Source organism: Oscarella lobularis, chromosome 20, assembly GCF_947507565.1.
Source record: "Oscarella lobularis chromosome 20, ooOscLobu1.1, whole genome shotgun sequence".
Classification (NCBI taxonomy): Eukaryota; Metazoa; Porifera; class Homoscleromorpha; order Homosclerophorida; family Oscarellidae; genus Oscarella; species Oscarella lobularis.
This window is the reverse complement of record NC_089194.1, coordinates 135,708-160,528: the sequence shown is the minus strand read 5'-3', so window position 1 is coordinate 160,528 and position 24,821 is coordinate 135,708. Positions and strand designations below refer to the sequence as shown.

Genomic DNA, 24,821 nt, shown 5'->3' with positions numbered 1-24,821 from the left:
ACGTGTAGAAGAAACTAGATATTTGACTACATGACTCTAAACTGGAAGGTAGCCTAACTGCAAGCTCTGAACGTCAAGCAAGCCTCTGAAGCACTGTGTACTGCACTAAAGAGACGCTGGTACGGATCTCCTAGTACCTCAAATCTGTTCTATAGCTGTTTGTCCGCGAGATCGAGTCTCGTCTTGCTTACGTCGCGATCGAGAGGAGCGGTTTTCGGCTTTCACCAAACGCTTTTTGACTGGAGATGAGGATCACTTCTCTACGATATGGCGTAAGAGCAATCGAAGAGAAGGTGAAGTTGACTTTGTAGATATATACGGGAGATCGGGTAGCGACTAACGTCGTTTCCTCATTCGAGCAGGAATTCCACTTTTTCGCCGTTCAAGTATCGAACAATACTGAGTAGGCACTGATTCGATTGCCGAGAACATCGACGATTGCCGCGATACGAGAGGATTCGATCGGACGGATAGATAGATCTGTTGATATCCCGGATAATTTGAAAAAACACCCCTAGCTAAACGGTCGTCGGCCGTCCAGAGAATGTCTTCTAGTCTCCCTCTTCCTAAAGTACCCACGAGCACGCGTAGCGAAATAAGGACGAATGTAAGCAAGCCATATCGAGCACAGCTTTTTTTCATGCTAAAAAGTAGAATAACCGGACGCGCAAAGTCATGAATTTGCGAGTAAACGATCAATATTTTAGGTCAAAAGAAGAAACATGCGTGAAACTTAGAACTACGGCTTGCCCGCCGACTGCTGCATGCAGCAACGAATCCTAGCTGTTACCGAAAATGGGATTTGCATGCGGGTATTTGCGCTGGACTACCGTTTTGTTTCAAACAAGATTAACAATAGTATTAATATTATTAATCAAATAAAATTATTTAAGATACAGTGGTGTTTTTGGTTTTTTAACGGACTATTGGCTTGTTAATTTAATTAAAGTAATGGCCGCTAGCAGTCATGTCAAAAGGCGTCGGCGACATGTCTAAAGCCTCAAATATATATTAGCGCATGGCCGATACGCATACAGTGTACGAGCAGAAAAAAGCGCAAAAGCAAGCTCTTACAAAAACATTCAAAAGTCATTGACACAAACGTTCTGATGGTCTCAACCCGTGAAAAGCAAGTCTTTTGCGGTTGAATTGCTGATTTTGAAACGCGATTCCATCAATGTCCAGTGATAACCGGAGCCAGGTGGATTCGGCGTCACTTTGCGCATGGCTTTGGAATAGTTAGCCGAATAGGAGAGGTAGAACTTTAAGTACAACTCGCCGTCAATCTTTTCAATTTGGGAATCGACAAATTTGCTTGGAATGTTAACAAAATAACCTTAATTAAAACGGAAAAAATTAGGCGATGTGCGACCGAATTTATTGTAATACCTTCCGGCCCAAACTCCTTCATGTATGTTATAAGACTGAAAGGCCCAGTCATAGAGACTGATTCCAACAGATAAGTGTCGAACTGACTGGCGGAAAACGGAGAAACAGTTGGAGTCGTTATACACATGATGTATCTTTTCAAGACCGGCAAATACCTAAATACCAACGTATAAATGACATGGATGAGAACGAGCTACTCTTTCTACGTCATTGTTGGAATGCCTGATCGATTAAGCCAAGTGTATAGAGGCAGCGACTCGTCGAGCGTCTTAGTCCAACTCTCAGAAGTACCGTTGTAGAACTCCCAAGCCGATTCGTTATTGATTTGAACTGGATCGGGTATGCCTCTGGCTAAGTAAACTTGATCTCCCTAAACATAGGTCAGATGAGAAAACTAAAGAAGCGTTGTAGATTCATTGGAGGTAGAACCTGCATCCACGACTCGTGAGCAGACGAAAGATTAGCACCGTGCCCAATCACGTAGACCTAATGTCATCTAAAATTTAAGAAAGATTTTTTGAGATGTAAGACTACCTTTTGATCCGGTGAATATTCCATGTTTTTGCCAAAATCAACCTTGACAAAATACCATGTTTTAACCCACAGCCACAATAGAGGACCGTAGCAACTGACCACGTGTACTGAACCCATTTTGACTTTTGTATTGTTCTTGCTCGACTGATGAAATAAGTTGTCCGTAGCGTTGCTCATATTCACACGCGGCTCGTGCCACTGCGGCGGTTTGCTGGGACTTACAATAGACGAATAACGAAAGTCCAAAAACGGGCCTTCATCACACCTATAATTTTAGAAATTGGGTCAAGAAATTTTTAAATGTAGACGAGTTCACCATCCATCTCCACAATATGGGGGTGGATCTGGAGGGCTGTGATAATTGTCGACCGCATACCTAAAATCTCAGATAAAATATCTACGTATTATAGTTGTCGAGAGTCTTACGTTCCATAATACCAGAAACCGTTGTAGACCAAATTAGCTGACGGATACCGACCTATGAAATAGAGATATCCAATGACTAAACGCTAGAACCAGTAAAGGAGCATTGCTTGCCTTCGTAAGGACTCGAAAAGCTTTTATAAGTACCAACGTTTGTTATTGTCAAATTGAGAGGATCGTCTCCAACAGCGACAGCAAAACCGGTGGTGTTATTGGGATGTCCTCCACCGAGCCCCTTTACCGAGCCTTTGGTGCGTAGACGAAGTTGTCAAAGGTTATGCACTTTTTTGCAACGTAACGTACCGTCTGTCCACATTGAATATAAATTGTTGTCGCTACTCCACGACGGATACCACGTGTCTGCGTGACAATATATGCCTGCTCTATAGCTCATCTGAATGCCCTGGAGTAAGGCAGATTGTTTGAAAGGACAGTCCGCCGGAGGCGTGTTGGCCCATTCGTGCCACACTACTGGGGCATATCCTACATGTATAGTAGATAAGTTACTTGAAACATACTGTGAAGAATCTTGTTGGTTACGTAGCAGAGTCTCAAAATTCTGATATGATCTATCCTAAATTTGCAATGCATGTACCTTCGATTCGTTGCAATACATATCCAGACACAAGGGCACTGTTTTCGTCAGCTTCACATCCAGTTAGAAACAGGTCGGATCTTTCTTTGTTCCAGTAGAGCTTTAGAGGCCTTCTGTCAGCCGATGAACCTGAATGAATATGACGTTAATAGTCATTTAGAAATAACACTTCGATTAGGTACCATTAGGGTAGATGTATCCTTCAATCCCAACCAATTGGTAGTTCCTGCTTTTCACGTATGCAATGCTCTCTGAAAAAAACAAGATACCAAAGTGTTTTCAAAAGCAGATAAGAGAGATTGTGATTGTCAGTTGCACCTGGACTTGCGACATTGGCAGTATCGTTATAGCGAGAGCTGAAGTATGTGTACAAGGGAATGGCCCCGTCGACGAGAGAAGAATTGGAGACAACCTGTAGACAACAAAACAACCTGTTATATCTTGCAGAAAATCAGACGTACACTACGGAAGAAGGGAGAAGGAAGGATGTTCTGTAAAGGAGTCAAAGGTTAGAACTCTTTCTAGAACTAACTTCTGTATTTTTAATGAATGACTCTATGTAAGTTAGGTCGAAAAGCAAATAATCATATTTGTTTCTTGCCTGAGAGCAGTTTCGAATAAGCTTGTAGTCCGGTGTAACCGAATTGAGATTTTTCTCTGTCGCGTAGAGGACAGCATCCTCTCTTGCACTGCTGTAGTAAAGAAACAGCGGTGCATCTGGGCTTGCAGAGACGCCTGAGAGAAAGACGAGCAAAAGAAACATCCAACGTCTCCCCATCCGAATGACGTCACGTGAAACTAATTTGCATCTAATTTCTAGGACGACGTAAACACAATCAAATTCAACGGTTTCTAGAATAGATGTAACAGATCATCGATACCCTGACATAATGCCGTATAAATCCAGAGCAGCGTAGCCTACAGACTTCAATCAGTGCTGGGTCAATTCGAAAAAAACCCTGGCACTTATATGTACCTTTGTTTTATTTGACAATGATGACGACGCCTCGTAAAGAGCCTCAAAGTCTTAGACTAAAACGCAACGTACGCCTTTTGGGACATAACCAATAGTTGCGGCTCAATCTCTCTGAGTGACCTCGCGGAGTAAAAACTAAATAGTTGACTGCATGTACTATCTGGTTGAAACGTAGCCTAAATGCAAGCTCTTAACCTAAGAGAAGCCTTAAAAAGTACTCTATGGCACTAAGAGAGGGTGAGACGGAGATCTTCGCGCATCAAAACCTTTGTGATTGTCGCGCGAATAAGAAATGTCGTCGCAAGTGGCGTTTTGGGAATTTCGTCGAACGCTCCTCAACTGGAAATCAAGATTGCCTTCTGTAGGATAGTGCAAGAGCAATCGAAAAGCCGGTGAATTCGACGTTTTTTCGATCGTATCCGGGATATTACCAGCTACTCCTTTCTCGTCCGAATCCGCTATTATTTTGGCAATCGCTAGTTTTTCCTGCAAGTCAATACCTGTTAACTCCGATTTTCTTCCCGCTGGGATGGCGAAAGGGTGCAACAACTGCTCGAAGACGCAAATAATGGTCCTTTTACGGTTAGATCTCCCGTATCAAAAACGGGGCGCGAAGGAAAGACCTGCTAACGTCCGCGTTTGCCTCCAGCACAGAGACATGCATCAAAGTTCTTTCTATTAGTAAACACTACGCAAAAGAAATAAACATTCCTACTAATCATGAACGAGCCTGCTATATAGTTCCTATATAAAGCATAGGCAAACAAAGAGGGCAAAACAAACGGAACCCAACTAGAGCCTACGTACCATAAAAACAGACTAAGACATGTCAAAGCCAAGTCGAGGATTTAGATTTATTGAAACTCGTTCAGCACCTCATATACTCCCCGCGAAGGAACGACAGTAAAAGCCCGGTAAACCTTTGCATTCTCCTTCAGCACAGGAACATCGATTGTAACTTTTAGATCGTCGCTGTAGAAAAGTTCCACTGTAAACTCGAATTCGAGATCAAAGCTAGAACCATCAGACTGGGCTTAACGTTAAAAATGAGTATTCATTCGAGTCCTTTGGAGCATCAACTTGAATAATACATTTTAAAAATTTCAAAAATATTGATAAATTATTACGAGTCGCAGTGTTGCCTCCATTGATATCCTAACAACCTGGTGAACCCAGGCATAGAATTTCAACAACTACAAGCGATGCTGGGCGTGCTGCAATTTTCCACTGTTGGCCCCGCAACGCGCGCGAGAAGGGTCTGCATCGTAGGCTCGAAGGTCCAGCCTGAGTTGAGCTAACGCGCGCTTACATACGGGCAAGCCGCGTAGCTCAATGCTGGACCCAACCGATTCGATGACGTAGCTCTAGCCAATCAGAGGCGAGTCAGCAGCTTTTGGACTTCTCGTCGCTGATTGGTTCGCGTGACCATGACGCAAACAACATGACGTAAGAAGGAAACTATTCTTTCAAGATCACCGTGCGTCATCCACGCCCTCCCGATCCGATGGGCCGACTCTCCTGCCTCGAAATGAGGCGAAGAACTGTTATATAAGTCTAATTCGCGTTAAAGTATCGTTTCAAATCGTTTCGAACGCGTATTGGACGCTTATAAGTTGGACGGAGCGGTATCTGACTTATGTGGAACCGGAAGAGGCCTCGAAGGTGCAAGTCATTACATGAAAAGCATCCATGTCATTTAACCTTAATTGGCTTCGATCCGCTTCCCCTCGATCATACGCCAACGTCTTCAGCTTCTTCCCCGCTTTTCATGGCACTCACGCTGAACTTTCCCGTCACGTTCATCCTAACCATCGTCGCCGGGTTTCCATTCACGGTACTACTGCTCGCCAGACGCGGCGATAATATCACCAGCTCTGAATGCACTTCGCCTTATTTCAACTTCAAACCGATCGTCGACTCGAAGATCTTCTTTCCCAACGGGCGTCACTTGGGCGAGCCGACACGCAACTTCGTCTTCATTAAGACACACAAGACTGGCGGCTCTTCTATCAGAGACATGCTCCGAAAGGTTATAAAAACATACCATCTAATCGAAGTCGTGCCGAAGAGATTTTCCTACGGCTTTGGCCCAAACTTTGATCCAAGCACGTATTATCATCGTCACCGCCCAGGAGAATACAACGCTCTCATCGAGCATTCTCGCTTTACGCCGAATGTAACGAACCACCTTATAAGGAACCCTGTGTACTTTACTGTTCTTCGCAATCCTGAAACGCTTTTTCTTTCGGCGATTGATTTCTATCCGGAAGTTCGAAGTTGTGTTGGTGGCCTAGGCGTGACCCCACTTGAAGTCTTAGAAAATCCCAGTTTATATTATTCCAAGCTTCAGAATTGCAAACAACACTACCTTATCATGAACTCTATGGCATATGAAATGGGAATTAGTCCACCGTATTCCCACAGTGACGTTCGCGCCAAAATCGAGGAAATGGATAAAGAGTTTAGCTTGGTCATGATCATGGAATATAGTGAGGAATCCATTATAATGCTGCGCCGAACAATGAATTGGAATCTTAGTGACGTTGTAAGCATGCCAACGAATTCTCATCCGGATTTCAAGAGCGGCGACGAGAACGCATCGGACTACGAAACGCTCATTGCACATCACGAGGCGAATGTTCTAGGAGAAAAACACAAGAAAGTTTTAAGACAATGGTTGCACGCCGATTTTATTATCTACGAACATTTCCTCAAGGTATTTCTGACAAAAATTCGTAAAGAAGAAGAAACAACAGACGATTTTCTTGCGGAGGTCGAAATGTACAAAGAAGCAATGGTAGCTCTATGTAAGGGAAAAGGATTCAAAGATCTCGGAAGTATGAAGTCGCAGATAAAGCACAACCGTCCGCAGATGGTTAAATGGTATGAAAGGGTGGGACTGAATGATACCAATTAGACGTTGAACAACGGCTTAGCATGCAGTACATATTGGACACTCTACTTTTAGAACATGTAGAGTCATGTTGTTGCAAAATTGTTTTTGCAATTATAAAGTGACAAGGGCACAAATTTCTTCAAAAGTCAATTAGCATAATTAGTAACTCAACGCCATTGTTCTTTGTTCGTAAATGTGTGTCTTTACGTTGCTATATCTTTTATGAATAATGTCTGTATATTATGAAGTTACCGAAACCTAGAAGAAAATTCATTACGTGCAATAAAAGAAGTTGATCATTGTTCAGCTATGTGATACCCTGAGGAGAATTTGCTCGCCTCACCGCAGAATGTATACCGTGATCTAAAAGAATCTGAAAACACTTCGTAGACAAAAGCATACCAGTAATGGACGACTTCAAATAAAGACGTTTGGCCTTTATGACTGGCTTCACATTGGCTGTTGGCGATGGCGTTAGACGATAGACGACTACAATTTACTAAGCACTTGGGATAGAAATAAAACAATGATTCGGCTTAGAGAGAAAAAAAAATTGTCATTTGGATCCGGAGAAAAGGACGGACACAGCGCTAGGCGCAATCACTATAGCTTTCCGCACGCACGGTGTCACAAGCAAAATTTTTCTTCGCGTCTGATAGCCTCGGAAACCCAGACATTCTCCTTTTGATTGCTATAAAATCAATACATCATCGACAGCTTCAATGTCTGCCCCAGCCGAAAGCAAATATTTTACAGTGTCAGCTTCGAATAAATAGTGTACGACTCTTTATATAGAAGCCACAGCCAATTTATTCTAAACGATAAATTGAATACCGAATTAGACTTATCATTGACATTGAATCCTAATCGAATGAGTCGTTTCGCAATTTCAAACCAACGTCTCCCCATCCGAATGACGTCACGTGCGACTAATTTGCATCTAATACCTAGAACGACGTAAACATGTTCGAAGTCAACGGTTTCTAGAATGCAAGTTACAGATCATCGATACCCCGACGTAATGCGGCATATACACAGGGTTCTGCCCACAAGGGTCGGCATGCATGGGCCGGCCCTGACCCATTCTCGCCTTTCGCCCACCCATGCTACTGTAAAAAATTGTGTATACATTGCCGCGTTCATTCAATAAAGGATTAACATCAAAGAGGACAAAGAAAATAAATATCTTATTAAGCAAAAAAACGTTCGAACGTTCGAACCTGTTTGAACGTTCGAACCCGTTTGGACGTTCGAACGTCCGAACTCTCGAATATTCAACCCATACTAGTAAAAAGTTTAGTACACAGTGCCGCCGCGTTGATTCAGTAGAGGATTAAGATTAGAGACAAGCATAGAGTCATAATCGCATAAAGAAACCACGCTCCCAAAGTGTTTCTTTATGTTTTTGCTCCCAGACCCCCTTTCACATAGAGAAAAAGTCCTTGGCAGAACCCTGTATATATATCCAGAGCAGCGTAGCCTACAGACTTCAATCAGTGTTGGGCCAATCCAAAAGTCACTTGAGACTTATATGTACCTGCATGTGTTTTATTTGACAATGATGACGACGCCTCGTAGGGAGCCCCAAAGTCTTAGACTAAACGAGACGGTGGCTTTTTGAGACACGACCAACAGTTGCGGCCCAAGCTCTCTGGGTGACATAGCGAAGTAAAAACTAAATAGACTGCATGACTTCAGCATCCCAAATGCAAGCTCTGAACCTTATCGGAGCTTCTAAAGTACTTTACGGCACTAACGAGACACCGATACATAGTTCTTCGTGCTTCCAAACCTTTGTGATTGTCGCGCGAGTCTCGTCTTCGAAGAAATGTCGCCGCAACTGGCGTTCTTGCGATTTCGTCAAACGCTTCTCGACTAGAAGTCAAGATCGGCTTGTGTACGATGGTGTAAGAACTATCGAAAAGCCGGTGAGTTTGACTTTTCCTCAATGGACTGATTTTATCCGGGATATTACCAGCTTCTCTTATCTCGCCCGAATCCGCTTTCATCTTGGCAATCGCTGGTTTTCCTGACAAGCGAATACATGCTCGCTCCAATGTTCTTCTCGCTTGGACGGCAAAAGGGTGCAGCAGTTGCTCGAAGAGGCAAATAATGGTCCTTTCACGGATAGATTTCCCGTATCATACACAGGCGCGCGAAGCAAAGGCCTGCTAACGTCCGCGTTTGCCTCCAGCACAGAAACATCAAAGTCTTTTCTATTAGTAGACATTAGAGAGAAGAAATAAACATTCCTACTAATCATGAACGAGTTCCTATACAAAGCGTGAGCAATCAAAAAGGACAAAACCAACGGAGCCCTACTAGTGCCTACGTACCATAAAAACAGACAGAGACATGTCAAAACCAGGTGAAGGATTTGGATTTATTCAAACTCGCTCAGCACCTACTCCCTGCGAAAGAACGACAGCAAAAGGCCGGTAAACCTCTGCATTCTCCTCCAGCACAGGAACATCGATTGTAACTTTCAGATTGCCGTTGTAAAAAAGTTACACTGTAAACTCGAATTTGACACTAGAGCTAGAACCATCAGACTGGGGCCTGACGATAAAGAAGTACTCATTCCAGTCGTTTGGTGCATCAAATAGAATACATTTTACCAATTCCAAAAATATTGATAAAAAGTATTATGAGTCGCCGTGTTGCTTCCATTGATATTCTGACAACCAGGTGAACTTATGCAAAGAACTTCAACTACAAGCCATGCTGGACGTGCTGCAATTTTCCAGGGTGTGCCGGTTGTGCATGGAAACTCGCTTGTTCCAAGGCACTGATATCCTTGATAGTGAATAACTAACTACGTACGTAGAGAGAGATATGTAGTTTACCGAGGGTGAAGTTAATAACGTTCTCGCTAACACATTTTGCTTCTACTTCTATGTCAGACATGGAAACAATACCAGAGAAATACTGGACAGAAACGCCCCATCCGAATAAGACGCACAATATTTTTCCACGTATACGTGCTTGGGCACACATCCATGTGGCTTAATAAAAATCCTGTCTCTGACTGTTTACGTATAACAAGTTTTATACGGGCTTCGTGTTTCCCATCATTGTCGAGGGGATCCGGAATAGTGTGAGAGCATTTTATCAGCATAGGACAAAAGAATTCAAAGCAGCGCTCTACCCAAAAACTGTTGAACGGAAAGAAAGCAAAGTCGACGGATTTTGCCTGGGCGTTGACCGCAAGGTTTATTGGCAGTTCTTTTAAGGTACCCGGTAAAGTCGTCATCGCAAAAGCCTACGTAGACTCGCTGATCAGGTGTTCTAATACATTACTGTTACAGGGGCAACAAAACGCATTGAAATAATGCTGAAAGGCGTCCTTTTTGTGAAAATTCTTCTTCTTTTATTGGACATCGTTGCAAAAGATGAAACGAAATGCACGTCAGCTGATGATGCGGCAACAAACGTCTGGTGCAATCTGCTGCCAAAAACATCGTGGCCATTAAACCAGCCAATTAGCAGAAAATACCACGCAATGGCAGCTTACACACGATTCCCGAATAAAACGAACGCAATTAATCGTATACTATTGTTTGGAGGCAAGACCGTTGCTGGAGATCCAAATTCGGGAATCGACGCCGCTAGCTCGCTGAGAGACACTTGGACTTACAGCCCACGCACGCACTCGTGGACTCTACTCGAGTTGGAAGTTTTGCCAACCGCGAGACATAGCCATTCTCTCACTACAATATGTGGCAGTCGGGTCGTCTTAATAGGAGGACAGAATTGCGGCGATGAACTGGTTTACTGTTGGGGTAAAGTTTCTGTAGTGCACCTGAACGACACTTGGATGTTTAACGGTGAAACCGAATCGTGGATACGAGTGAGAACAAGTGTTCGAGGCAAGCAAGGAAAGTTTAATTTTGCCTTTCCTGTTCTGGGAAACCGTTCATCAAATTGCAGTTGTAACGAGAACGTTTATTTGCTCAATCACGATGGTCTTGCAGTGCACATGTGGCTATTGAAATGTGTCAGCGATGGCAATGGTACAATTGACCCTGAATACGAATGGGAGTATATCAACACTACATCCCGCATTTTTTTACTGTCCGCAGCTTACGTCAACTATGCAACAAGTAGCGTGTATCTCGTGACGAGTACTGGATCGTTTCGTGAAGTTTTATTTTTTAACGCGACAACGCGGTTGTGGAAAAGGACTCGTTTCAGAAACATCTTCCATTATGGAGCCGAAGGTTTATTCGAAGTGGCTCAAGGCTACTTTTCAAACTCTTCGACCGTAATTTCCACCTACGGAAGCAATGCCCTGGCACTTGACATTAGAGACGGGCGCTTGCTTTCCATCAGCTCTAGAAGCAAAAGCAGAATAGTGAAGTTTAAAAGTGCCAGGTCAGCGACTATTGGAGAAGAGATGTTTGTTTATGGTGGTACGAATCGGTATGGAGGATTTTCAACAGACTCTAATATGTGGAAATTAGAGATGCAATTGAATCGCTCTACGAATAAAGTACTGTTGACGTGGAGAAGAGACAATACACCTGTGATTGCTCCTGATTTCTTTTCCAGTTCAGAAGCCATTCTTTCAACAGTTAACAACCACATTCTTTACTATAAGGGTCACTATAGTAAAAATCATCCAGTAGAATGTGTTAATCGTTTCGATTTTTGGGCTAGATTTAGATGCATTTTTTTCAAACAAATACCTGAAATGTGGACTTTAGACATAGAAACGTTACAATGGTGGAGATACGATTTGGATAACTCTCCAAGCGTCTTACCATTTACGTCATCGGTAGCGTCGTACGATTATTACATGCTACTGGGGTATGGGCTGCGATTGAGTGATACATCTCGTGATATTGTTTCCACAAACGAAATATGGCTTTACGTTGATCATCTTCGACTTTGGGTAAAACTGAAACAGAACAAACCCGCTCCAAAGCCAAGGGCGTTTGCTTCGTTTGCTTCATTGTACAACTCTAGCTTTTTACTGTTTGGAGGAATGTCTCCAGTGGGTAACAGCAGCAGTGGCAAAGTCATAGTTTTCAATGATCTGTGGATGCTAAACGTTGCTAAAGGAAAGGGAAACACCGAATTTAAGATAGAGTGGTCACAACTTCTGGTGTCAGATAAGAGTAGTCTTTTTCAATTGTCTCCACTTTTTGGTCATTCAGCTTACTACAGTAAACGTCTGAATTCGATGTACCTAATCGGTGGACAGTCGAAAATAGAAGGAAAATGCCATCGAAATATTTTATTGCAGTTCAATGTCTCCTCCATCACGTGGGCTCGGCACAGAATTAAAAACGCAAACCCGTCCCCTATACCAAATTACATGTGCCAGTACAAAGGAGCTTTGCTCGGAGAGCGAATTGTCATTTCCGACGAGGAAATTTCTACAACATATTGCTTCAATATGGTAGCAAAGCTCATACACAACCAATCGTACACTAGCATCGTAAACAAATACTGCTCAAAATTCAAGGGAATCTACACACTCAATTTTGAAGAAATGAAGTGGATACGCTTGACAGTCAACGAGTACGCAGGTTACAATCGCGAAATGTTATTCTCGTGGAAAGACAGACTTATTTCAATCACTGACTCAAAGATAGAGAACAGTGGCCTTGTGGTCGGAGTCATTTGGCAATTAATACCGAGTTGTACTGCAGGACATTACAGCGAAAATTTTACAACAACCCCTTGCAAAATCTGTCCAACAGGAACGTATTCCTTAGCTGGAGATACATCGTGTACCGTCTGTCCTGAAGGTATGACCACCATGTTTAAAGGATGTACCAGTGTTGATAACTGCACTTGCATAACGAATTATTGCCATCATGGAAAGTGCGTTCCATTGCTGGAGAAAGACAGAGTTCTATGCGAATGCGATCCAGGCTTTACGGACTCTCGATGCAGTACGCCCACCTATTATATCATTGGATGCGGAGCATTTGGTCTCGCAATTCTAGTTGGCCTACTGTCCGGCTGCATTCGTGTAAGGTGGCGTCGTCAGAAAAATGCTTTGGAAACAGCAGAGGAAGACTTAAGAAAAACAGAAATAGAACTGAAAGAGGAGAAACAAGCGTGGGCTATTGACAGAAGAAAGTTAGTAATCAAAGAAGTCATAGCTACAGGCGGATTCGGCATCGTTCATTGCGGGGAATATTGCGGAGGCCGTGTGGCTGTCAAGAGAATCAAACACGAAATTGCCGAAATCCTAAAGGAAGATGCCGGCAAAGAGTTCAGCATCATGAAAATAGTACGTCACAAAAATATTGTGCAATTCTTAGGAGCAGTGGAATTGCCGGAAGATCCGGCTCCTGCTTTCGTTGTCGAATTCATGGAACGGGGATCACTTAGAGCCATTTTAGACGACAAGACAGTCGATATGGACTATAAAAGAAAACTGTGCTGTGCCTCAGACGCGGCAGAGGGAATGCAGTATTTGCACAGTTTGGATCCACCGCGGCTACATCGCGACTTGAAGTGCGCCAACTTGTTAGTTGACCAGAACTGGTGTGTCAAAGTAGGCGATTTCGGATGTGCTCTCCTTCTCAAGGGAACAGAAGAAAGATCTCTTGTATTAGAAGACGACGATGATGATGATAATGGAATAAATTACGCTGCTGAAGGCGACGATATACCTCTCATGTCATTGCATCAAGACCGCCTCAAATATTCATCGTACACTTTTGGCACAACGCTGTGGAAAGCACCGGAGGCAATCTTGAGAAGGGGCTACGGCACTGCAGCTGATGTGTACAGGTACGATTTAAAAGACTCCCTAGTAATTCAATTAATGTTGTTCTTTGTCTAGCTATGCTATTGTTTTATGGGAGATCTTCACTCGCGAGATTCCCTACAATGACGTTCAGAGTACGTACAAGTTTATGAGCGACCTCATGGATGCCATAGTGGAGGGATTGCGACCTACGTTGCCGCGCACGTGCCAAAATGACTTCATGAGTATTATGACGGAATGCTGGAATGGAAACCCAAACAAGAGACCTTCGTTTGACGCTATTAGAAGACGCATCGGTGACATGCTAGAAGAATTGGACTACGATTAGAAATTCGCTCTTGTTGACTTCACGTTTCTTTCTTGTACTTGTAGAACTTTTTTTCTTCAATGGCATAGCGTCAATAAAAAAACAATGATTAAGACAATTAGAGGATGACACATACGCCCAAAGATGGGGTACAAAGGCTCTGTAACATATCATTGTGGCTCTTCATTAATTAAATATGTTGAGTGACTTCGGTGCCTCCAAAGGGGCCTCGAACAGAATTTTCTACTACCTGCAGAGATACCTTTGACAAACACTGCTCGCCCACAATTGAATTCGAAAAGACGCTAAAGAACGTCTTCACGAGTCGGTCACGTGGCATCGTCCTCTAAAAAACCTTAGCGAAAGGACGGATACAATATCTGGACAGACAGCAGCACAACGTAATGCAACTAAACCTGGAAAAGGAAAGTTCGCGTTGCTAGCTGTCGTACAGTCATTGGTAGAACGTCTTTTGTCTTCGCTTAGCGCACACTAACCTTACTGCGAGAAGCCCTACTGTATCGCGGATGCGGAACAAGGCGGAACTGCACCGTAAGGCATTTTCTGAGAACGGGAAGTTACTTACCCTAAAAGATTCAGCGTCGTTCTTACCGGTTTCGACTGCTAAAGGCCTGAACGATCTTCGTCATGACTTGGCTGTCGCTACAAGCTAAACTGGGACTTGCTGTAGCGATTGCATTGACATTCTGGCTTCATGTTTCCGGCGGTAAGTCGGCGTAGACTCTACGACTCTGCGATCTTCTACCGCTAACGAAAGATGTTCATCTTGTCCTCATGGAGTACGTTGTTTTTAGAATCAAAAGTGGATCTACGCGCGAGCATGCTCAAGTTTAACCGTGGTCTTTCTCAAGAAAACGGTGGATCATACGAAAATGCAGTGGATGGTCTGCTAGGTCGGGAATTGAACGATTGTGCTAATTCCGACCTAACAAGACCTCCAATTTGGTTGTCTATTGATATGGGTCATCTCTACTCTGTTAGCAAAATCAAATTGCTTTCTCGTAGAGATTTTGGAAGTGCTGCGGTTGTTTACGTGGGAAAGGACGCTATTGATCAGAGCGGACGTGCTACAGGCAGCGATCACAAATGCGATAGCTATCCTACTGGCGTATCTCCAACAAATTTTACAGACTTCGCCTGCTCTTCTATACGTTGGGTTCAATTCATTACCATACTTCGTAATGCTAGTGATCTACAAGTCTGTGAAGTTCAAGTTTATTATAACGAAACTGCAGGTAGTACATTTTAGTAGTCAAACGTAGTAAAGGCATTTTCATTTTTTAGTTGACGGTGTATATGTCATTGACTCGAGAAGCGAAGCACCTGTTACCGAATTGACTGTCACAACGGGAGGAAGCGTCGTCTTTTGTGGTTCTTTAAGAGGCAACTTTAGTGTGACGTGGACATTTCCTAATGGAACAGGAGTTCCTGAGTTAAATGGATTTGCTTCTGTTCAGCAAGTGGATAATGTTTCGCTACTACACCGCCGTAAGGAACTGCTTCTGAACTCTCTTGTTTCGAGTCTGATCAGTGGTTCATACCGTTGTGAATATTTTGCAAACAATGCTAGTAGAGTAAAAGAAGTAAACATCACTTTCACTGGTACAGTAATGAATAACTTTTTTTCGTATGCCCATCCTTATTCGGGATTCTTTTTGCAGCAAATTGCGAAGTAAGTGCATGGTCAACGTGTTCATCATCATGTGGAGTGAGAACAAGGACAAGACAAATAGTTCAAGAGAGGGTTGGAAATGGCACAGATTGTTTGCCTCTATCACGCGTCTGTGTAGAATATAATTCTGAGCGTAAACCAAAACCTTAAACTCCGATGCAGACACTAAAATTTGTGTTTTAGGCGGTCCAATGAACATGACGTCTGCTATGGCTGTCGCTACTATAAAACCAAGAAATTCAAGTAGTAACAATACAATTGACCATGCGCATTTAGCTTCATTGGCTATTGATGGTCTACTGGATGGCCCGTGTGTGAAAACTGCAAAGCTATTTAAACCATGGTGGCGCGTCGATTTGCAGGTCGTCTATTATATAACAAGCGTAGAGGTGATCTTTAAAGATGTTCCTGGCAACGATACGGTTGTGCGAGTGGGAAGTGATCTAGTCAATGACGGGAACAGCAATCCGCAATGTGAGCATCTCATTTTAAATATAACTATCAAGTATCTTTGGAATGTAACGACAACTTGCAAACTTTGGGGACGATACATAAATGTGCAAAACATGTCGTCAAAGGAAGTATCTCTCGGTTTATGTGAACTAAAGGCAAATTACCGTTAGTTACTTTATTCTAGATTTCTATTTTTAAGCTTTTGTTTTAGAACTTGAAGCCGGACTTTTCCTCGATGATGTATATCTTGCGACCGATAATAGAACCTATATATATGCGTTGAGAGAAGGCGACTCACTTGCTTCGCCTTTTCTTTGTGGTGTTCGTCCCGTCGTCAAAGCAAACTTAAGCTCCTTGGTGTCTGTCAGGTGGACATCATCAGACAATGAAACGATTGCAACATTGGACTCCGACGATTCTAGTAAAACTAAACAATGTCTTACACGAAATATGGCGGGTCTTTACATTAAGAAGGCTCCATCGAGGAACACAACTTTTACGTGTGTATATACTTGGAGAAATCAATCAGAAAAATATTTTTATTTGGACGTGATATTGATACACACTGGTATCATACAGAGTATTTTTTGAATTAGGCAATTTGTTTCTAATTTTTTTTGTAGAGTCGTCGGAAAGTAGTGCTGTTGCTGCAGCTGTGTCAATTGTTGTCATACTTCTTATCGTAGCACTAGCTTTTATTTCAGTCTTCTTCTGGTGAGCACTATTTTCCAGTGTATAGCACGGTAAAAGCTTGCCTTTATTCTTGCAGGCATCGAAATCGCTCGAAAAGATCGTCATTTGCTGACTCATTTGAGGACGAAGATTCCACATTACTACTTCGTGGTTAGTAGTTAATAAATTCATTCTTGTTATTGCACGCAATTGTTGCATAGTTTCGCAGGTGGTAGAAGTCTACGAAGGGAGTACAGTTGTTTTGCCTTGTTATACTATTGGAGGTTGTGAAATCCAGTGGTATCGAGGTGAAGAGACTCTTCCTGGCAAAGACACCCATTTCGATCAAATTTTCAACGGATCTCTTCAAATCACAGCAGCTCGTGAAAGCGATTCAGGTGTTTACCGTTGGGTGGCATCTAGTAAATCAGGGCTAAAGGGACAGGCTGTGAAACTCGTCGTCAAAACTGTCGCAGTCAGAGAAGGTCATTTGGGTGGCTTTTCAGAGTTAGGTAATTATGATTGATTCCTTGGTTTCACTTGTGAGATTTTTTACGCTATGTAGTACGCAGTCAAAATGTATCTCGACCAAAGCCACAATCTCACGAGGTATCTTTGGACGATTTTCCCGATTACGTTTCCTCCATGAATGAGTCAAGAGGAGCGGGATTCATCAGAGAATTTAAAGTATAGTCATTTTCAATAGCAGCTATCTAAACACGCGTTCTCCGTCATGTTTTAGAATTTGAAAAAGGCTGGCTTTGAAATGGTATTGACCTGTAAGGCGGCCACGGCCAATTTTTCTAAGAATCGTTACAGAAACATCAAAACATGTAAAGTTCTGTCGCGTTGGTATTTTTTTAGTCGTTCTCTGCAGATGATCATGCTCGAGTCATCTTGAAGCCTGCGGCTGGCGCTGAACCTATGCATTCTGACTATATTGCGGCAGCTTATGTTGACGTAATTAACATTTTGAAATTAATTGGTTTCTTTGAAGTCTTTTACTTGTCTGATAGAGCCATCGGATTCCAAAGAAATACATTGCCTCCCAAGGTTTTTGGTTATTTGTAGACATGCTGCACGCCTATATGAGGAAGGTTGTTTTCTCAAGGGCCTACAAAATTGACGGCTGGAGATATGTGGCGAATGATTTGGGGTGAAAATGTGAGCACTATCGTTATGCTTACGCGCCTCATTGAAGGAAATAAGGTTTTTGTTACTTTTCGTATTGATATGTGACTCAAACGTATGCATGACATCAGATCATATGCTATCAGTACTGGCCTTCAGACGTAGAAGAGCCAATGAATTTTGCGGGATTCAACGTTACGTTGGATAGCGTTGCTTCCTTTGCCGAGTATGTTATCAGAACCCTCAAGATTTCCTTGGTTGAGAAAGCATTAACGAGCTAGCCTTGTCAGATAAATTATCCTTTTGCAGGGAAAAGAAACACGTCAAGTGAGAATGTATCATTTCACCTCGTGGCCTGATCACGGTGTTCCCAAATTTGCTACGGGGTTACTCAGCTTTATTAGGAGAGTGAACAGAGAACTTTCTAAAAGTTCAGGGCCGATTGTGGTTCATTGCAGGTTGGTTATCCCTCGCGTATAGCCGCTTTTAATTATACAATTGTTTGGCAGCGCTGGAGTTGGCCGCACTGGCACATTTATCGTGATTGATCAAATGCTCGAACGAATCAGCGAAGGGCTTTCCATTGACGTTTTTACTGCCGTCATGTCTCTGAGAACGCGGCGTCAGGATATGGTCCAAACGGACGTAAGACATGCACTGATGATTTAATTCATTAATGGGAAGCCATGCAGCGCCGCTCCGGTCTTATTTAGGCTCAGTACGCTTTCATTTATGTCGCTCTTCTTGAAGCCGTATTTTGCGGCAAAACTCAAATCCCGGCGCAAAATATTCGCTCGGCGTTTGCCAAATTATCTGAAGAAGACGAAAGAGGACGCACCGGATTTGAGCGCCAGTATCTGGTACTGGAAGGCACCTTTCTAACCTAGTTGTGCGTTACCCCTAGCATGTTGTAGGTCTTGCAGACATCCAGCAGTTATGAGAACCAATCTCTCTTCAAGTGCGGACTCCATCCGAGCGTGCATAAAAAAAATCGATATTCGGACATTGTCCCTTGTAATTTTAAATCGCATTAACCCAAGCTGTTTTATTTCTCGTGTCATCTTTAGTCGATACCGAACGTGTTGTATTGCGCATGGAAGGAGTCGAAATTGCTGATGACAACAGAGCTGACAATCCGTACACCACCGTAGTTTCATCTAATTATATCAATGCAAGCTACGTGAATGTATGAGGAGTCTCTGGTTTTTGTATAGTGAATGACGAGCCAGGTATCTTTTATAGGGGTATCGTCGTCGTGACGCCTATATAGTGACACAGGGTCCTATGGAAAATACTGTAAACGACTTTTGGAAAATGGTGTGGGAACAGGATACACGTACAATCGTTAGTTTGACTCAATTGGTTGAAGAAGGCGAAGTTAGACTCTGAAGACAACGAAACTCTAACTATTTTTCCACAACTAATTTTAGGAATTTTGCTATCAGTATTGGCCGAAGCGAGCTGGACTTCGATATGGTTCTCTTGAAGTTAAACTCCAAAGTGAAATTCCTTTTGGCTCGTTTACTGTGAGAAGACTGATTGTCAGCAAGGTTTGCTTCATGCTGTTTTAACCTTTTATTCATTCTGGATGCTGTATATGGTCTGTAGGCTTCTGACGTTAGAACTATCTGTCAGTTTCACTTCACTGCCTGGCCAAACCGAGAGTGCCCCAAATCAGCCACTAATTTACTAAGCATGATAGTCCAAGTTGAAAAATGGCAACAAACGAACGGCAACAATATTGTCACCGTTCATTGCAAGTATATTTATTTTGTTGCTGCGTATCCTTCTCTAAAAGTTAGGGTTCCTCTAGCAATGGCATTGGTCGTTCAGGCGTGTTTTGCACTATCGTTTCTGTAATTGAGGAAATGAAAGTGGAAAATTCTATCGACATTTTCTACAAAGTGAAGTCTCTGCGCATCAAAAGGCCTGGAGCAGTTCAGAATGCCGTAAGTGTAATTACATAGGTCATATCTATATGTAATCAAATGACTTTCAATTGTATTGACCTTAGGATCAGTATAAGTTTTGCTTCAAGGCAATTCTTGACTACACCGATGGGTTTGATACCTATTCCAATTTCAAATAACCCATTGAAGTTGCGATGTTTGATTACTGGAAACGTTTACCGTAGTTCGTAGTCACTTTTTCTTGTTTTTGTTTCTAGAATAAATGCATGTAGGGAAATCAAAGTGCACCTCTCAGGAAGTATGAGACAGTTGAAAAACTGTACAAATGAAGAGAGCGTGTGAACACGAGGGCTTCTACAGGTATGAATACGGGGTTGTACATCACGTGAAGAAAACAGTTGACAAAGACAGACGGTCTCTGGACAGACGATGGCAATGCTATCCCGATTCCGCGAAACACGAAGACGTGCAAAAGTAGACTGCGACTATTCAGGACTCCAGCAGAGGGCGCCGTTCGACCAAAACCAGACTATTCACTATTCTATCGACTCTGGCAGTTTTCCGGCTTCTAATTGCGAATCTCTGTCTTTCTCATAAGCGCTTTTGCATTGTGCCTAGGTCGGTATCCTAAACGACGAGTTCTGATCAATGGCTCATTGCACATAAATTTTCATGTTTTTCCACTCTTTCATTCAGCTGACAAAAATTTCAAACAAGCTGTTGTCATTCCTACGGCGACGGAGAATTAATTTTTCCTTTTTCACGTCACGTGCGCCGTCTGGTGCTCCTCCTAATCCGGGCCCTTCTTTTCGTTTGTTCCTAGTGACCGTGAGTATGGCAACAATGGAGGCGTAAGTTTACACTCAGTTCCTTGTCCTCGTGAAGACTTTAGATAAGAAACGTATGCATGTCTGTTTAGTGGTTCGATTCCCAAATTCTCCCGCCATCATCCCATGATTCCCACGCGCTATGTACCTCCCTGGCAATTGGATATGGGAAACAGGAAGACCATTATCACGGTTCCGTTCATCATCGCTTGCCTAATATTTAGTCTTACCCTCGTCTCTTGCTGCAGAATTGCAATCTGGCTGGAATTGAGAAGTGGAGAGGCCACGTCTCAACGTTTCTTACCAAACGAGGTACGCAAATAGTGTCTGTTTGTCTTTAGTAAGTGCCACGCCCGGTTTTGTAGAACGCCTTGGAGAATTGATTCTTTATCGCGAGAAACCGACGAAACGGTGTCTTTGGCACGATCGCTCTTCTGCCCTATCGAAGTACAACAGCAGTTTGATGGCTTGTAGAAGCGACTCCTAACCTTGTGAATTATTTACTGAAGAACTGCATGCATTTGTTAATCAATCACTTTCCAAAAAGCGTCAGCTGGCCAATTGCATATTCTTATCGTTAGTGTTCTTGTTTGGCTTCTTCTATATAGTGAAAAGTTCTAAAAATCGCTTCTACATTGGCGGGTTGCATTGAAGCACAGCTATAGGAAGAATTGACCTAACCGAATCCTTACAATCAATATTACTACTACATTGAACGTAAACCGAACGCCTTTTTCAAGCTTCTAATTGCTGAGCGCACGGAGACCAACGTTCGTAGTGTGACGTACGAGCTGTTGTCTCGATGCTGAGTGAAAATGTCAAGAGAAGTCAACGCCTTTATGTAATCATACTACATACCATTCCCTAAAGGGAGTCAGCTGGCCTACAGCTGACGCTAGCCACTAATCTAAAAAGCATGAAAATCGTATTTTGTGTATTGGAAAATAGATAGTCTACTGCTGACGCCAGCTCTAATTCAATAAGGGTGAAGAAAGTAGAGTGCTTACTTGAAAAGAGATGGTCAGCTGGTCAAAAGAGAGCGCTCTAAGGCTTCCTGACCACCACATCAATATGAATGCTATTAGTAGCAACAGGTTCATTTCTTTTCCAACCGTACTTCCTCAAAACTCTCTCGTTCTCTTCTCCATTCTCTAACACTCTGGCAGCACTAAAGCGTCCCATACACGTTGCTTCCCACCACGTAAGCAGAGCAAGGGCGTAACTAACTCTCACAGTCACGCTTTCTTGGAAATAAAAAATGCAGAAGATGATGAAGAGAGTCAGCTAGTCAGGTCAAAACATGCAGTCATTCAATACTGTATTGCCAGCTTGCAAATAGAAATTTAAGGCTTTGGTCACCTCCGTGGCAAGAATGGCTTCGTCTCTTTCCATGCTCAAGCTTCAAATCGTTATCGAGAAATTTCGTAGCATCTAACTGCTAACTGCAGGGGACCGTAGTTTGACGTACGTGCGAGACGTTGTCATGCTACGAAGCATATTGATGCCTTTATCTGATCATGTTATAATCTAATTCGCTCAAGAGCGTCAGCTGGCAAATAAAGCTGCATGACGCGCTAGCAGTGAAAGCTAGATCGAATACAAAGACTGCTCCTCAATTGATTTAGTGGTATACGTAGCAGGAGGCTAATTTTTTTTCTAACCGCACTTTCTAAGGATGATCGACCAAGCTCGATCTCGTTTTCTTCTCGGTCCTCGATCACTCGAGCAGCGCACTGAAGCATAGCTCTTCACTGTGGCATCTCAAGCACGCTGCATCCCGGTCAAGTTGCATCCCGGTCGTTTACCGCGAAAGCGTAGCTTCAAAACACTAAGTTTAGTCAGTGAAGTTAAGTTACCGAGTTCACTAACGTGCGCGTGGCTTCGGAGTCCCGACTCGTCTTTTCCAGAATTCGGCATTTCAGATCGGTTTAGGACACGAGCCCGCCGTCTCTCGCTGTTTGTTGACAGTTTCGACACCCAGATTATTCCGCTTCGCTCGGTTCGACGTCCTATTGTTGTGAGGTAGACGCATATATGACGACTATATGGAGATCGGAGAGCGGTTCGTCTGAGCAGAATAACGTCAGAAGGGGCGAGTCAAGGTCTCCTAGAGCCTTCCGAGATCACAATACTTCGTGGCGCGCACCCATTCGATCCACATTTGCAGCAGGAACCCAGTGATGCACATGCAGTGCGTCTTATAGAGCGCATTCTCTTCATCTCTTGGATCATAGGCTGAAGTCGATGATTGGGCCACACGTAGATCTACACTGTTACCTATATTCTGTCCGTTGAGTATCTCACCGAGATTCTATGGCTCATTTGAAAAATTATATCAGCGTTTGTCCGACTGGTAAGAGACGGTATAAAAATGCGACAGGTTTTTACTGGGATTTAGCCCACTGGAAGGCGTAATAATATCCACACTGTTCTCAACTATAGTCGTCATTTTGTATTGGAATAGACCGAGTGAGAAACGGTTTGCGCACCGTCCTGTCAAGGAGGGATCAGTCGTATAGACACGTTTGCTTCTAAAATTGTGTTTATCCTCCCTTTCGTAATGCAAAAATCGCTCTAATGAAGGATATTGTGTTTATCCTCCCTTTCGTAATGCAAAAATCGCTCTAATGAAGGATAAGTATCATAACCGAAATAACAGTCACGACATGCGGTTGCAATATTTTGATGCTAGTCCAATTAATTGTGCAAAGACGAGAAGTTCACTTGTCTTCAGATTTTCTCGCCACCACGTCGATGTGGGTGTCGACGGTGGAAAAGGGCTCGTCTTTTTTCCACTTGTACTTTGATAGGAGCCTCTTGTAGTCTCCTTCCTTGTCTTCGATCACTCGAACGGCACTGAAGCAACCGTCGCTTGTCGCCTCCCACCACCTCAACAATGCGTCGTAGTTTGGAAGAAAATATTCTCTTTCCTCTTCGACGCTGAAAACGATTTCGAACCCCACGTTCTTGAGAAGTCTTTCCCAATCAGACAAGGGCCGGAAAGCCCAACCAACAGCGGAAAGGAAGTCGTCGTACGAATTATACTGAATCATTGTTAGGTCGCGAACGTATCCTGATAATTCCCGTAACGTCGTAAAGCCGAGCCGTCCCCCCGGCTTAAGCAATCCGTACAATCTTTTTAAGATATCCTCTTGTTCTTCGCGGACAATCCAGTGTATGACCTTATTAGAGTTGATCACGTCGTAAGGCGCAAATTTCGCAGCTTCGTCAATTGACCCAGGATGGACTTCGACATTGCTGTACGTGTGACCGCTGAGACGACTTTTAGCAATGTCAATTCGATCCTCGTCTGGATCGACACCCACAACAAATCCGGACGAGCCAACGCGGCGTACCAAGTCGATGAGCATGTTTCCTGTTCCACAGCCGAAGTCGAGAACGCGATCACCTGCCACAGGCTTCAGAGCGTTGTCGAGAAAGTTAATGGCATCTGATTGCTGGTTGAACTGGGAGAAGCATCCGTAGTCAGAGGCGCGAGACGCCATGGTGGATGAATGCGTTGTTCAAAGGTGTCAGCTGGCTTACCCTCCTCCCACGACAGAGAATTATTTAATTAATTTAATCTAATAAGCATAAATAGAATCTGGCCTAAAGCCAAAAAGCGTCAGCTGGCCAGAAGTCTGTGAGAAGTTCAGTTTTCGACAACGGCCGAAAAGCCAAACCAACAGTGGAGAGAAATTCATCGTAGGAGTTATTGAACTGAAACGCTGATACTTCGCGAAGATATCCCGTTACCTTCTCAACGGTCGTGAATCCGAACCGTCCTCCTGGCTTAAGATACTCGTAGGGTTTTTTGAAAGCATTCATTCGAGAGGCATCCAATGTATGACGTGGGTTGCGTTGATAACGTCGTAGGGAGCATACTCTGCAGACTCTTCAAGTGATCTTTGAGCAAACATTACGTTGCTGCATCAAAGCGACTTCGGGAAACATTGAGACGGTTCTCGTCCGGATCGACTCCGAAGAGGAATCCGGTTGGTCCAACTCGATCTGCCAGATCGACCAAAACGTTCCCAGTGCCACAGCCGAAGTCGAGGACGCAAATGCCTTTCTCAAGCTTCATAGCTTTGTCGAGAAATTTCTGGGCATTTAATTGCTGGGCTCACGGAGACCAACGTTCGTAGTGTGACGTATGAGCTGTTGTCATGATGCTTCGATGCTGAGTGAAAATGACAAGAGAAGTCAACGCCTTTATATAATCATACTACATACCATTCCCTCAATGGAGTCAGCTGGCCTATACAGCTGACGCTAGCCTCTAATC

The 24,821-nt window shown here is 43.3% G+C and overlaps 5 protein-coding genes and 2 long non-coding RNA genes across 11 annotated transcripts; 3 read left to right on the top strand and 4 right to left on the bottom strand.

Annotated features, from left to right (window-relative positions):
- Positions 1-1,005: 1,005 nt before the first annotated feature.
- On the bottom strand, positions 1,006-4,433 carry LOC136198836 (uncharacterized). Of its 3 annotated transcripts, none has more exons than XM_065988879.1 (18): positions 4,349-4,433; positions 4,184-4,276; positions 3,918-4,112; positions 3,823-3,859; positions 3,543-3,757; positions 3,260-3,353; positions 3,124-3,192; positions 2,942-3,070; positions 2,650-2,829; positions 2,461-2,592; positions 2,350-2,401; positions 2,240-2,299; positions 2,023-2,188; positions 1,924-1,965; positions 1,819-1,875; positions 1,596-1,759; positions 1,390-1,544; positions 1,006-1,336 (listed from the first exon to the last, which is right to left on the bottom strand). In XM_065988879.1, exons 5-18 carry the CDS (start codon positions 3,717-3,719, stop codon positions 1,116-1,118), a joined length of 1,698 nt encoding a protein of 565 aa, XP_065844951.1. In that variant the 5' UTR covers positions 3,720-3,757; positions 3,823-3,859; positions 3,918-4,112; positions 4,184-4,276; positions 4,349-4,433; the 3' UTR covers positions 1,006-1,115. The 3 variants fall into 3 exon arrangements, with proteins under 3 accessions (XP_065844951.1, XP_065844953.1, XP_065844954.1); XM_065988881.1 differs by having other exon boundaries at positions 3,918-3,973; XM_065988882.1 differs by having other exon boundaries at positions 3,918-3,973; positions 4,418-4,433.
- Positions 4,434-5,685: 1,252 nt separating this feature from the next.
- LOC136199234 (galactose-3-O-sulfotransferase 2-like) lies at positions 5,686-6,834 on the top strand. The gene has a single exon (XM_065989406.1). The coding sequence runs from the start codon at positions 5,686-5,688 to the stop codon at positions 6,832-6,834; it is 1,149 nt and encodes a 382-aa protein (XP_065845478.1).
- Positions 6,835-7,956: 1,122 nt separating this feature from the next.
- Positions 7,957-8,929, bottom strand: LOC136199315 (uncharacterized). 2 transcript variants are annotated; one of them, XR_010673037.1, is made up of 4 exons: positions 8,789-8,929; positions 8,606-8,727; positions 8,351-8,410; positions 7,957-8,293 (listed from the first exon to the last, which is right to left on the bottom strand). It is a non-coding gene; the product is annotated as an uncharacterized lncRNA (long non-coding RNA). The 2 variants fall into 2 exon arrangements; XR_010673036.1 differs by having other exon boundaries at positions 8,606-8,891.
- A 957-nt stretch (positions 8,930-9,886) lies between these two features.
- On the top strand, positions 9,887-13,968 carry LOC136199032 (uncharacterized). 2 transcript variants are annotated; one of them, XM_065989131.1, is made up of 3 exons: positions 9,887-10,046; positions 10,122-13,566; positions 13,619-13,968. In XM_065989131.1, exons 2-3 carry the CDS (start codon positions 10,145-10,147, stop codon positions 13,869-13,871), a joined length of 3,675 nt encoding a protein of 1,224 aa, XP_065845203.1. In that variant the 5' UTR covers positions 9,887-10,046; positions 10,122-10,144; the 3' UTR covers positions 13,872-13,968. The 2 variants fall into 2 exon arrangements, with proteins under 2 accessions (XP_065845203.1, XP_065845202.1); XM_065989130.1 differs by having other exon boundaries at positions 9,887-13,566.
- Positions 13,910-14,331, bottom strand: LOC136199033 (uncharacterized). The gene is made up of 2 exons (XR_010672949.1): positions 14,267-14,331; positions 13,910-14,205 (listed from the first exon to the last, which is right to left on the bottom strand). It is a non-coding gene; the product is annotated as an uncharacterized lncRNA (long non-coding RNA).
- An 84-nt stretch (positions 14,332-14,415) lies between these two features.
- Positions 14,416-20,027, top strand: LOC136198871 (uncharacterized). Its single transcript, XM_065988933.1, has 25 exons — positions 14,416-14,577; positions 14,666-15,106; positions 15,156-15,473; positions 15,533-15,676; positions 15,727-16,161; positions 16,208-16,564; positions 16,620-16,710; positions 16,766-16,839; positions 16,890-17,180; positions 17,234-17,355; positions 17,411-17,501; positions 17,546-17,628; positions 17,685-17,721; positions 17,780-17,877; positions 17,931-18,056; positions 18,109-18,257; positions 18,309-18,444; positions 18,513-18,659; positions 18,714-18,813; positions 18,867-18,985; positions 19,042-19,176; positions 19,230-19,349; positions 19,408-19,559; positions 19,613-19,748; positions 19,814-20,027. The coding sequence occupies exons 1-25, from the start codon at positions 14,499-14,501 to the stop codon at positions 19,886-19,888; spliced, it is 4,056 nt and encodes a 1,351-aa protein (XP_065845005.1). The 5' UTR covers positions 14,416-14,498; the 3' UTR covers positions 19,889-20,027.
- A 3,096-nt stretch (positions 20,028-23,123) lies between these two features.
- On the bottom strand, positions 23,124-24,102 carry LOC136199095 (arsenite methyltransferase-like). The gene has a single exon (XM_065989215.1). It carries the CDS (start codon positions 24,040-24,042, stop codon positions 23,257-23,259), a length of 786 nt encoding a protein of 261 aa, XP_065845287.1. The 5' UTR covers positions 24,043-24,102; the 3' UTR covers positions 23,124-23,256.
- Between the last annotated feature and the right edge of the window lie 719 nt (positions 24,103-24,821).